This window comes from Salmo salar, chromosome 03 (assembly GCF_965601325.2).
Source record: "Salmo salar chromosome 03, fSalSal1, whole genome shotgun sequence".
In the NCBI taxonomy this organism is placed as follows: domain Eukaryota; kingdom Metazoa; phylum Chordata; class Actinopteri; order Salmoniformes; family Salmonidae; genus Salmo; species Salmo salar.
The window spans coordinates 57,967,213-57,980,292 of NC_138293.1; the positions used below are offsets into that span (position 1 = coordinate 57,967,213).

The following is a 13,080-nucleotide window of genomic DNA, read 5'->3' on the forward strand; positions in this document are numbered from 1 at the left end:
CTATATCAGGCAAAAACCTATCCTGTAAGGAACACTGTGTGATTTCTTCTTTCAGTTCTCAAGCAAGACACGCTACCCAAAGTAAAGACAGGCCTCAAGTAGGCAAAAAAAAAAAAGAAGGGCACTACTATCTTAAAATCGTAGCTAAAATCTGTGGCCATAATGATTGGCTAGTTAGATAGTTAACGCTAAGCTAATTAGTTTGCTCGCTAGCTAGCTCATTTGTAGCTTGCTAACTAAATTACAACCCTTGGCTACATTCATTAGCTAGCTTAGCCTCAGTTTACACATCATGACAGCTGTCATATCTCAATAATTAAGTTAAAAGTCAAAATATATAACAAACTACAAAGTGCATGTTTATGGACAAATCCATTTAGCTACTTTTGATCCAATTGTCCACATGGCTTGTTTGGGGCTCGTACCTGTTGTGATGAAGCAGCTAGCGAAAGCAAGACAGTACCCAGGCCCAACTTCTCCTCACACCCAGACCTAGGCAACGGAAAGAAAGATTCGCTCGGTGCCTCAAAGCTAAATGATAAGCATGAATGGCGCTTTTGTTTTGCCCCGGGAAAAAAACCCGGAAACGGCTCGAATTCTTAATCAATCGAAGACACCTAGGAGAATTGTCTTGCAGAATGTACTAGGTTTGCTATAAATATATAAGGCGTCTTTCTCTCTTACCTGTGTGGCAGACAGTTATTGTCTCTCCAGCTGCAGTCACTCAGTGGACACCCGACAGAGAAGAGTAGTTGTCGCTAGGCGGCCTGAAGGGGAGGAGGGCGCCAGAGTACAGACAGAGACTGTTCTGAAATTCCTTCCTGAGCGTTCTGCACTAGAATGCTTGAAATGAAAGAGGTTTGTGTGTAGGCCAACACTGATCTCAGAGGAGGCTGGTAGGAGGACCTATAGGAGGACGGGCTCATTGTAATGGCTCGAATGGAATTCATGGAACGGAGTAAAACATGTGGTTTTCATATGTTTGACGTGTTTGACACCTTTCCATTTATTCAATTCCAGCCATTACAACGAGCCCGTCCTCCTATAGCTCCTTCCACCAGCCTCCTCTGTCTGATATGTTGATAAAATGGTGTTAGATGATGATATTAAAACTAGTTTAGCTGATATGAACAAATTGCAGGGCTTCTACAATGCTAACCCAAACGAATGACACAATGGGAGACCTACCTTGTTAAGTAGCCTTCTGCCCTACGTAATAGGTGACAGACACAATTTTTACCAATTACATTTTGTTATTTTCTCACATTAAAATAATGTCTCATCTAATCTAATATATTTGAATTTCCATTCCTCTAGGCCTGGCTTAATGTCAATTTATCGATGATTATGTAAGAATTACTGGAAAACCTGCTTAGAGGGAGTGGCAATACCCCTCTTGCCCTAAAACCTGTGGGTGGGGTATAGCAAGGGAAGCATTATGCTTGCCACAGTTAGTGACCTTTAAACATCTATAGGTCTGGCCTTCTGCTCTGGCAGACTGACTGTTCTAACACTCCTCCATACTAAACCAACCATAGATGGCAGTAATTGGTTACAATTGTGTAATTACGTGTAACTAGACTACACATACACTTACAGTGAATGGAATATCATTTGTTTCCTTATGTAACCAATGGAATAGTCCCCAAAGTGCAAATTCCAACTAAATCAAGCACACTTCAAGTGTATTATATAAAAGTACTTGGCATATTTCACCCCAGGTCTGGTATATTGAGCCACCTAGAAACTCATACTGATATTTTGCAAAGCAATGGTTTGCATGTGTAATACATGTTACATACAGAGTGTTGCCAGAAAGCATTGCATTGTGTCATACACTTTGTTAAGGAAGTCATAACCACAAGGCAGGGTTGAGGTTAGCCCCTGGAGTTGCTTAGCAACCAGACCACTTGAGAATAAGCATGCATTTTTTTCCTCCAGTTAGGGACAAAGGAGGGAGAGGGGGAGAAAGAGGCAGATGGTACATGTCTGAAATTACTATGGTGTGTTTGGTCTGCATTTTATTTCAGGTGATTTGAAATTATTCCTCTCTTACATTGTAAACAATATCTAACAATTGGTCTTAACATACCTTGAAATAAATATTCATATTTTACTACTGATTAAGGTCGTTCAAAGCCAAATAAATAAGATAAATCCCATCTGCAGTTCTGTGGTTTGAAATTGTTCTGTCTATTCCATATTGACACTCACTACAGCTTTGCATAATAGTGTGTAGGCTATGGTATGGCACTGTTCATTTAATTGCAATATTTAATTGCCATATTAGTGTAAGTAAGTAAGTAGCCTTGCATGAGCCTTGGCTGTTTCTATAGCATGAGGCAGCTTAATGTACACACACACCCCTTGGACAGGACACTAGTCTATCACAGGGCCAATATATTGTACGTGTAAGAAGACAGAATATGTCTTTCTGTTCTAGTCTGGTTTTAGGCATGTGAGGCAGATTTATTTTAGATTTCAACTAAAGGCAGTCAAGTAGGAACAGAGATGGGAACAGGAATCAAGATAGCGCCGACAAAGATGGTCACCTCGCTTCGAGTTCTTAGGAAACTATGCAGTATTTAGTTTTTTTATGTATTATTTCTTACATTGTTAGTCCAGAAAATCTTAAGTGTTATTACATACAGTCGGGAAGAACAATTGGATATAAGAGCGACGTCAACTTACCAACATTACGACCAGGAATACGACTTTCCCGAAACGGATCCTTTGTTCAGACCACCACCCAGGACAGTGGATCTAATCCCAGAAGCTGACCCAAAACAACGTCGCCGCAGAAGAGACAGACGGAGCGGCCTCCTGGTCAGGCTCCGTAGGCGTGCACACCGCCCATCGCTTCCGAGTATACTACTCGCCAATGTCCAGTCTCTTGACAACAAGGTAGACGAAATTAGAGCAAGGGTTGCCTTCCAGAGAGACATCAGAGATTGTAACATTCTCTTTTTCACGGAAACATGGCTCTCTCAGAATACGTTGTCGGAGTCGGTTCAGCCACCGGACTTCTTCATGCGTCGTTCCGACAGAGATAAACACCTCTCTTGGAAGAAGAAGGGCGGGGGTGTATTCTTCATGATTAACCACTCATGGTGTAATCATAACAACATACAGGAACTTAAGTTCTTCTGCTCACCCGACCTAGAATTCCTTACAATCAAATGCCAGCCATATTATCTCCCAAGAGAATTCTCATCAGTTATCGTTATAGCTGTGTATATACCCCCTCAAGCAGACACCACAACGGCCCTCAAGGAACTTCACTGGACTCTATGTAAACTGGAAACCATATATCCTGAGGCTGCATTTATTGTAGCTGGGGATTTTAACAAAGCAAATTTGAGAACAAGGCTACCTAAATTCTGTCAGCATATTGATTGCAGCACTCGTGAAGGAAATGCACTCGATCACTGCAACTCTAACTTCCGGGATGTATACAAGGCCCTCCCTCAACAAATACGACTACGACTCTATCTTGTTCCTACCGTCTTATAAGCGGAAACTCAAACAGGATGTACCCGTGACTAGAACTATTCAATGCTGGTCTGACCAATCGGAATCCACGCTTCAAGATTGTTTTGATCACACGGACTGGGAAATGTTCACGGGCAGCCTCAGAGAATAACATCAATCTATACGCTGACTCTGTGAGTGAGTTTATAAGGAAGTGCATTGGAGATGTTGTACCCACTGTGACTATTAAGACCTACCCTAACCAGAAACTGTGGATGGATGGCGGCATTCGCGCAAAACTGAAAGTGCGATCCACCGCATTTTACCATGGAAAGAGGACTGGGAACATGGCCGAATATAAACAGTGTAGTTATTCCCGCCGCAAGGCAATCAAACAAGCGAAATGTCAGTATAGGGACAAAGTGGAGTCGCAATTCAACGGCTCAGACACGAGACGTATGTGGCAGGGTCTACAGGAAATCACGGACTACAAAAAGAAAACCAGCCACGTCACGAACACTGATGTCTCGCTTCCAGACAAACTAAACACCTTCTTTGAACTAAATGACTACTGCCCCGTAGCACTCACTTCTGTCATCATGAAGTGCTTTGAGAGACTAGTCAAGGATCATATCACCTCCACCTTACATGCCACCCTAGACCCACTTCAGTTTGCATACCGCCCCAACAGGTCTACAGATGATGCAATCGCCATCACACTGCACACTGCCCTATCCCATCTGGACAAGAGGAATACCTATGTAAGAATGCTGTTCATTGACTGCAGCTCAGCATTCTACACCATAGTACCCTCCAAGCTCATCATTAAGCTGGAGGCCCTGGGTCTCAACCCTGCTCTGTGCAATTGGGTCCTGGACTTTCTGACGGGCCGCCCCCAGGTGGTGAAGGTAGGAAACAACATCTCCACTTCGCTGTCCCTCAACACTGGTGCCCCACAAGGGTGCATGCTCAGCCCCCTCCTGTACTCCCTGTTCACCCATGACTGCGTGGACATGCACGCCTCCAACTCAATCATCAAGTTTGCAGACGACACTACAGTGGTAGGCTTGATTACCAACAACGACGAGACAGTCTACAGGGAGGAGGTGAGGGCATTCGGAGTGTGGTGTCAGGAAAACAACCTCTCACTCAACGTCAACAAAACAAAGGAGATGATCGTGGACTTCAGGAAACAGCAGAGGGAGCACCCCCATATCCACATCGAAGGGACAGTAGTGGTGAATGTGGGACGTTTTAAGTTCCTCGGTGTACACATCCCAGACAAACTGAAATGGTCCAACCACACAAACAGTATGGTCAGGAAGGCGCAACAGCGCCTCTTCAACCTCAAGAGGCTGAAGAAATGTTGCTTGTCACCTAAAACCCTGACAAACTTTTACAGATGCACAATCGAGTGCATCCTGTCGGGCTGTATCACTGCCGGGTACGGCATTTGCACCCCCCTCAACCACAAGGCTCTCCAGAGGGTGGTGCGGTCTGCACAACACATCACCGGGGGAAAACTACTTGCCTCCCAGGACACCTACAGCACCCAATGTCACAGGAAGGCCAAAAAGATCATCAAGGACAACAACCACCCAAGCCACTCCCTGTTCACCCCGCTACCATCCAGAAGGAGAGGTCAGTACAGGTACATCAAAGCTGGGACCAAGAGACTGAAAAACAGCTTCTATCTCAAGGGCATCAGACTGCTAAACACCAATCACTAACTCAGAGAGGCTGCTGCCTACATAGAAACTCATATCACTGGCTACTTTAATAAATGGATCACGGGTAACTTTAAACGTTGCCACTTTAATAATGTTACATATCTTACTTTACTCATCTCATATGTATGTATATACGGTACCTTATACCATCTATTGCACCTTGCCTATGCCTTTCGTCCATCACTCATCCATATATTTATATGTACATATTCTTATTCCATCCCTTTAGGGTTGTGTGTATTAGGTAGTTGTTGGGGAATTGTTAGATTACTTGTTAGATATTACTGCATTGTCAGAACTAGAAGCACAAGCATTTCGCTACACTCGAATTAACATCTGCTAACCATGTGTATGGCACCAATACAATTAGATTTGATTTGATTTGAGAAAAAGCTCCTTGATTTCTTAGCCACTAGGTGGCATCCTTTCTCTGGACAACCTCCCCCAGCACAGACTTACACTGAGTGTACCAATCATTATGCTTTTTCCATGACATCGACTGACCAGGTTAATCCAGGTGAAATCTATAATCCCTCCTTGATGTCACTTGTTAAATCCACTTCAATCAGTGTAGATGAAGGGGAGGAGACAGGTTAAAGAATGATTTTTAAGCCTTGAGACAATTGAGACATGGGTTGTGTATGTGTGCCATTCAGAGGGTGAATGGCAAGGCAACAGATTTAAGTACCATTGAACAGGGTATGGTAGTAGGTGCCAGGCGCACCGCTTTACACATGCTCAACAGTTTCCTGTGTGTATCAAGAATGGTCCATCACCCAAAAGACATCCAGCCAACTTGACACAACTGTGGGAAGCATTACAGTCAACATGGGCCAGCATCTCTGTGGAACACTTTCGACACGTTCTAAAGTCCATGCCCCTACGAATTGAGGCTGTTATGAGGGCAAAAGTGGGTGCAACTCAATATTAGGAAGGTGTTCCTAATGTTTGGCACACTCAATGTACAGTCATAGACTCTGCTCTAAGGAGTTGGTACAAGCGTTCATGTCTCCCACGCTAAAACTTGTCTCTTTGTGAGGTCACAGCACTATGCACAACATGGTGTAATGTACTGTAGTCAGCCTTTTTTTGTCAGTCATACACTAGTGTCGGCTACTTCCTTAGCGGTCTACATTTTGTGATACACATGCATGTATTCTGTATAATTTCTTTATGAGTGTAACCAATGCTCTTTAATGTACTGAACAACTTACAGTACTAGAGTATTTGTATAAGTATTCTGTGTGTTTTAGCACAGTTACATGCATTGACACATACTTACCGTAGTGTATTAGTGACACTCAATACAATGCACTAATGTTACTGCATTAAAGTCCTACTGGTCAGTGACTCAAACTCTTTACATCATTCCGTCATCTTTTCTGCTATAAAAAAAAAAAAATCGGAGAGTGCTACACCAACTGACCAGCCATGTCTGGAAGGTGTCCATCTCCTTTCTGGCCCTTGCCAAGCCCAGTCTTCAGGGAGAGTTCAAGGGTGTGTTTTTTTTTTGGGGGGGGGGGGGGCAGATTGTGCGGCTGTTGGACTGTTTACAGGACAAGGCTATTGTCCAGAGGATTATCTGGCATCCGATGTTAGACTTTTACAGGGAGGTTACCCTCCTACCCTCCCTCCAGACGTGTGTGTTGTCATAGACCCCTCCCCTCCTCTCCCCTCCCTCTCTAGATTCCTCTTCCATACACTGGGTATGATCTTACTCACAAATACTCACACACTGTAACATATCATCTAACCCTACAAATACAAAGAGAAAACAACAGCTGACGTGGATTAGCCGAAGTCATGTGTGAAAAAGGCAAAGGGATGCCAACGTTTATGGTGTCTCATCATGACCAACAGGTGATGGGTGGAGGGAGACAGGCCTATATGATTTTTTTAAAATGAGAAAGTAGATCATGCAAACATATTTGTTGTTTAAGAAGAATGTGTGTGTGTGTGTATGTGTACATATTGGGGTAGAGGATGGGTGGGTTAGCTTTTATGATTCTGCATCTGCAGGGCTGGGCGTCCTCATACTTCAGTGTTAAGTCGGTCGGTACAACAGTCCATAAGCTCCAGCTTATGTCAACAGCAGCTGCACCCAATGGCTCCGGCATCGCTCACTAAATAGGGAGAGCTCTTAACAGTTGTCTCATCCTCTGTGTATAGGGTCAGATCCTCTCTAACCTCCGAATCAGTCCATCTCACCAGCAAAGCTAGGGATTTTCCAATTATTGTTAATTTACCTTGTCTTACAGTAGCTACAGCATACAACTGTTCTGGTGCCAGTTCGCATTACCATTGAGGCAATTATAATTTTGGTTTATGGTTTCAGTGTTATGAATTGTGCTTAGGTTAAATTAGATCCCCAAACATATGATGCTAATACGTGGGCATTCTGATGTGACTGAATTGACATAGATACAAGGCCATGTTTCTATTTATTGTTCTACCAGTAGAAAACAGTTACTTAGCAACATAATATGCTGTACATGCATGAATATACACATTTCACAACTTGCTCTCCCTCCCTCTAAATCCTCAACCCTCACAGATATGTAGCTAACAAACAGAAGCACAGTTGTCACTCACCTGTTTGGAACGTTATCACGTCATTGCTCCATTAGCGAGTCTAAATATGCGTACGTGACAGACGCAGGCTTTTGACATGTGAAACCTAAGAATGCACCAGAGACCCATTACGTAATGGATTTCAATGGGACCACCAAAGAAGGAGAGGATCTCCCCCACTTTAGGGAGTACACAGTGCTCCTATTTCAGATGAAGTGCACGCCATTTTGAAAACAGTTACCAATCTCTCAATATTGTCACTTTGAAACAGTCACGCAACCACACCATGGAATATAAAGATGAACATTGCTTTTGGACCTAGATGTTTGACATTGAACATTTATTTCCGTTGTCGAAACGTTGTGACACACAGAATCGGTCACACACATTGAGGACAAAGATTTGAACGAAAGAGGAGAGGAACAAACGAGAGATTCGGGTCAGCGACATCTTGAATTCTGCAACAGAGAGAGACACCTGTCATTTCACTTTCGTTACAGCATCAGTTTGACGCACGACTCAGGGTGCAGACAAAAAGGTCATGTACTTCACAGTTCAAATGCTGTACTCACTTGGTCATTCACCCAGTCATGATGTGTTTCACAAAGGCTGAAATAGAGCGATAGAAACAGAGAATGTATTAACCATAGGTGGGAACCAGTAAGTTTCCTCAGCACACTGCATGAAGTGGTCACCTTGGTAGTTAATGCAGCCATTGCTGTCCTCTTGGCCTTCCATCACTACCTCTATCTCTTTCTCTGTCATCTTCTCTCCTGCCGGTGTAACGGAGGGGTGTGAGACATTTTCAAATTATGTTAAAGACTCCTCATAGACAAACCTTAAGGGAAAAAACATGAATTTCACATTTGATCATAATGTGTTTCACATGTGATCTCGCGTAATTACATGATATCACGTGATGTTATGTGAAGATAATGCGATAACGTGATAACATCAAACTACACGTGAAAACATGATCTCATGTGAAATAAATGTGACAACATGAGAATGTTGTCACATTTTCAACATGTGGTACCATGTTCAACATGTGGTTTCAACATGTGGTACCATTTTCAACATGGTGTACCATGAAACTACATGTAAAACTGCAAATTAAATTTTCAAATGTGAATGTTTTCAAATGTGAAAATCTCTAATGTGAAAATATGGTGTTAACATGTAAACTCTACATTTAATACACGTGAACACATGGTTTCACATGTGAACAACTGACCTCACATGTGCCTCTTTTGCTTTCACTTGTGAACATTTCAGCTCAACATGTGAAAACAGCTATTTCACATGTGAAACTGCAGATTTCACATGTTTTTTGTAAGGGAAGTAATTAAATGGTGTAGGGGTAAGTGGTATGCTGTTCAGCCAAATTAAATGGTGTAAGGTAAGTGGTTTGCTGTTCAGCCAAAGTAGTGTAAAAGTCTTTAACCAATGACAATCCTTTCACATGATTACTTTGTACTGAATTTTCAGTATGACCGCACCTGGGATTTGAACTCACAACTTCGGGATTTAGGTTACACTGATCTTTCTCCTGTGCCATAAAGTCTGTAACATGCTCAGAAGTGCAGCAATTTGATGTTTTTCTCTGTAGTCTAATGTTGGTGCACCATACTATTCTGTTTTAATGTTACTCCTCAATCACTATGATAAATATAATAGTTTTTCTTGAGTGTATCTAAAAAAAGCTGAGATTTACTTTGAAGTCCAAAGCGTAGGAATACAGGTGAAATCGGTCATTGACACAGAAATGGTGGCATAGCAAGAAGATCTGAATGCCGTGAACCAAGAGTTTGTGAGTCCAAATCCCAGGTGAGGACATGTTGAATAATAATTACTGTATAAATCAACATACACGTTATAATAATGTATGCAAAAGCGTGCCAAATATGTAAGTCGAAAACACTCCGACCGCGTGACTTTCCGGGGACACCCTAACGACAGATTTATGCTTGCAGGGGCATCACCAGTGAAATCTCATGTGAAGAATATTTCACATGTGACATTTTATCCACGTCAAAGGTTATGTGATCACGTGAAAATCACTTGAAATTTCACATGTGAAATAATGTGTTTTTTCCATAACGGAAGCCAAACCCCAAACCAATCCTCTATTCAGATACCCTTAGGTGTTTCACATTAACTTCATAGAACATACATTACACATCTATAATCACATCATAAACATGAGATTATAGCTACATAGAACATGCGCACTAACCAAGAGTTGCGAGTGCAAGACGCAGCTCGGCGCCCATGACGGTGCCGTTGCCCTCCTTGTCAAAGACACGCAGTCCTTCCACAAAGTCCTCAAAGGTACCCCGGTTCTTGGACTTGGAGATGTGCTGGAACATTGGTAGGAAGGTCTCGAAGCCGATCAGCTTGGTGTTCATGTCTATAGTGGCATGGTGAGCAAGGGAAGGACTTACTTTCGATGAAACCAACTCAACCCATCAACATACAAGCCTCTACAGAGCTCAAGGTGAATAAAGAGATAACGGAAAGTAGGAGAAAGATAGCGACTTAAGCAATGGTGTGGCCATGCACATGTTCAAAGGCTGGAGTCATTGTCCAAAGGCAGATATGTCTACAAACTGTGATGCCGTCAGTTAAAATGTTGCTCCTGGTGGATACACTTGCAGAGCAAATTATTGATGTCTATGTCTGTGTGAACATGTAACCAGTGACAACTACTACTTTACAATGTCTATAGAATACTGGTGTGCCCACTGACCCTGTGGCTTGGGTGTCCCTAGGACTCTCATGACCTCTTCGTTGGAGGGGTTCTGGCCCAGCGCCCTCATCACATCACCACACTGGGCGTAAGAGATCTTCATCTCACTTTGGGGGGTCCTGTCGAAAAGCATGAAGGCCTCTTTGAACTCTGGGGAAGAACACAGATGACCAGGGTTAGCTGGGGAAATTAGTAAGTCATCAACAGGTCAGGTCATCCAGTAAACTTTCCCCATAACAAATAGTAAAATTGACATCAAAAGATGTTGGATTTTTTAAAGGAAGATCAGTTTACCGTCAATTTGGTCTGCAGTGAACTCCATCTGAAATAGAAAAAAATAACACTTCAATAGTGGGAATATTGCTACTGATTTTGCCCAGCTCATAATTGTAAACACATTTAGCAATTGTATTGTGAAGGATGAGGTGCATCCGAGGCGCATCCTATGTATATGAGATGGGGGGAGTTCTTTGAAAACCTCCAAGGTCAGCTGTGGACACCCCATTTGTGTCTCTAAGAGTAACAGGGCCCCCTAGTTTCGAGATGGTGGGCTTTGTGTGAAACCTAATTCTCCTCCACTGTCCAACACAGACTAACAGGAACGCAAAGTTCCAACTGGGGACCCGTTAGAAAGGCTGTTCTAGAACCCCAGAGAGACAGAAGAATGCAGATGAATCCGGGTGTAGAACATCTCTGGCACCAAATACCAGCCCAATTTGTTTTTTTATCATCCCCAAGAAAAACAACCTGACAAGGAAGAGTTATGGGTTGAAATGCTATTTTTCCATTGAAAGAGCATGTTGGGAACATAAAACAGTTCTATGAACTGTTTGCTTGATCCAGTCGCTGGAAAGTTCTGTCAGATGTGTGCCACTACGCCAACAAGTCTTTGATCGTACGGTGAATGCCAGTTGCCAAGGCCAAAGAAACAGAAAATGAAAAAAATATGTAATTGATTAGGAACGCTTATAATATACTTTGATTTACTTCCAACATAATTTCATTCAGATGTTATCTTCAACAATTACTGTACCAAGCAGAGACGGTTTAATGATCTGAACATAACTAACCTGAAAGGTTATTACATCATGTCACAAGTATCTTCGTCTTCTGACGATAATGCGAAATCGTCATCAGAAAAGGTAGACCAATACGCAGCAGGTGTGCAGTTGTTCATTTTGAACATTTAATTAAATCAACACGAATACAAAAACAACAAACAAGAAAACGAACGATAAACTGACAGTCTGCAAAGCATAGGCTCAACACAGAACAATCACCCACAAATCACACACACAAACACACCCTAATATATGGGACTCTCAATCAAAGGCAGATAGACAACCCTGCCTTCAACTGAGAGTCCCAACCCCAATTAACCAAACATAGAAACACACACACCAGACTAACCATAGAATACAAACACATAGACCATCAACCAAAAACCCGGAAATACTAAATCAAACACCCATTACACAAACACAAAACCCCGAACCACATAAAACAAATACCCTGAAAATGTCACATCCTTTGCAGAGGACAGCCACGCCAAGAAATTTTGCCAATAGAACTTTGCCAACTAATACAACAATGGGTTTTTCACTAGGCAAATTCCTAAACTTTTGACAGACTCCCCTGTACAACTAACACATCTCTAACTCATCAACTAAGGATAGCATCCTCTTCTCTCATATTTACTGTCATAAGTTCTACTACAAACACAGGTGGATGAGAGGAGATGACAGCAAAGACTCACAGAGAGGTTAGACCGTAGAATTACAACATACATTCTAGAGCTACGAGTTGGACACTCACCGCAATGCTTTTGGGGTCAAATTCGGGCTCCTTGGGCTTCTCTGGGTCTGGAGCCGGTGGGGTCGATTTTGCCACCTCCTTCTTCAGCTCGGGCTTCTTGGGGGCCATTGTCCTGGATGGGAAAGTGTGTGAGTGAGACCGTGTGTGTCGAGGTGGAGGCTGACAGAGGACCATCTCTGGAAGAGTTATATACCCAGCTTGGGGGTCCCCACTGAGACAGAGGGGTTGGCTTAGCCCACAGGAGCCAGGATCACATTCTATATAAGGGTAAAAAGACAGTCTTAAGGATAGAACTTCACAAGACTTCATCTATGCGGTCACCTACACGGGCTCCCGAGTGGTGCAGCGGTCTAAGGCATGGCATCTCAGTGCTAGAGGTGTCACTACAGACCCTGGTTTGATTCCGGGCTGTATCACAACCAGGTGTGATTCGGAGTCCCATAGGGTGATGCACAATTGGCCCAGTGTTGTTAGGGTTTGGCCAGGGTAGGCCATCATTGTAAATAAGAATTTGTTCTTAACTGACTTGCCTAGTTATATAAAAGACAGCTACTAATACCTCATCAGGGCTCTCTCTCTCATAATGGCAAATATGATCAGTATTCAGGTCCCAGTCGACTCTTCACTATTTAGCACATCAGTTGTGACATGTCGCCAGTAAAGGGTTAAGGTGGGTGATAAGTATAATTTCCTCTTAGTGGGTATGGAGGGGCAGTGGCTTAACCACAATTAGAGAAGCAGGAC

At 42.9% G+C, this 13,080-nt stretch overlaps 2 protein-coding genes across 9 annotated transcripts in view; both read right to left on the bottom strand.

Moving 5' to 3' along the window:
• The window catches only part of LOC106600872 (uncharacterized), a 40,556-nt gene extending 39,708 nt beyond the window's left edge, over window positions 1–848 (bottom strand). For 5 of the 8 annotated variants that reach the window (XM_014192613.3, XM_014192616.3, XM_045714971.2 and 2 more), the window contains exon 1: window positions 685–847. The gene's annotated coding sequence lies outside the window, so the exon portion shown is untranslated. Of the gene's footprint in view, window positions 1–425; window positions 493–684 lie in introns of all 8 variants that reach the window. The other 3 variants (XM_014192610.3, XM_014192612.3, XM_014192614.3) reach the window with 3 other exon arrangements.
• Window positions 849–8,095: 7,247 nt separating this feature from the next.
• On the bottom strand, window positions 8,096–12,514 carry myl4 (myosin, light chain 4, alkali; atrial, embryonic). Its single transcript, XM_014192600.3, has 7 exons — window positions 12,337–12,514; window positions 10,816–10,843; window positions 10,522–10,671; window positions 10,009–10,182; window positions 8,468–8,545; window positions 8,345–8,381; window positions 8,096–8,230 (listed from the first exon to the last, which is right to left on the bottom strand). The coding sequence occupies exons 1-6, from the start codon at window positions 12,508–12,510 to the stop codon at window positions 8,353–8,355; spliced, it is 633 nt and encodes a 210-aa protein (XP_014048075.1). The 5' UTR covers window positions 12,511–12,514; the 3' UTR covers window positions 8,096–8,230; window positions 8,345–8,352.
• Between the last annotated feature and the right edge of the window lie 566 nt (window positions 12,515–13,080).

What these genes read in the sequence shown, in the direction of transcription:
- myl4 (XM_014192600.3), bottom strand. Translation starts at nt 12,510, where the DNA reads ATGGTCCTCTGTCAGCCTCCACCTCGACACACACGGTCTCACTCACAC. An exon ending in CACTGCAGACCAAATTGACG is followed by an intron (nt 10,672 to 10,815) that starts GTAAACTGATCT and finishes GTTCTTCCCCAG; the next exon opens with AGTTCAAAGAGGCCTTCATG. An exon ending in TGGCTGCATTAACTACCAAG is followed by an intron (nt 8,382 to 8,467) that starts GTGACCACTTCA and finishes GCTCTATTTCAG; the next exon opens with CCTTTGTGAAACACATCATG.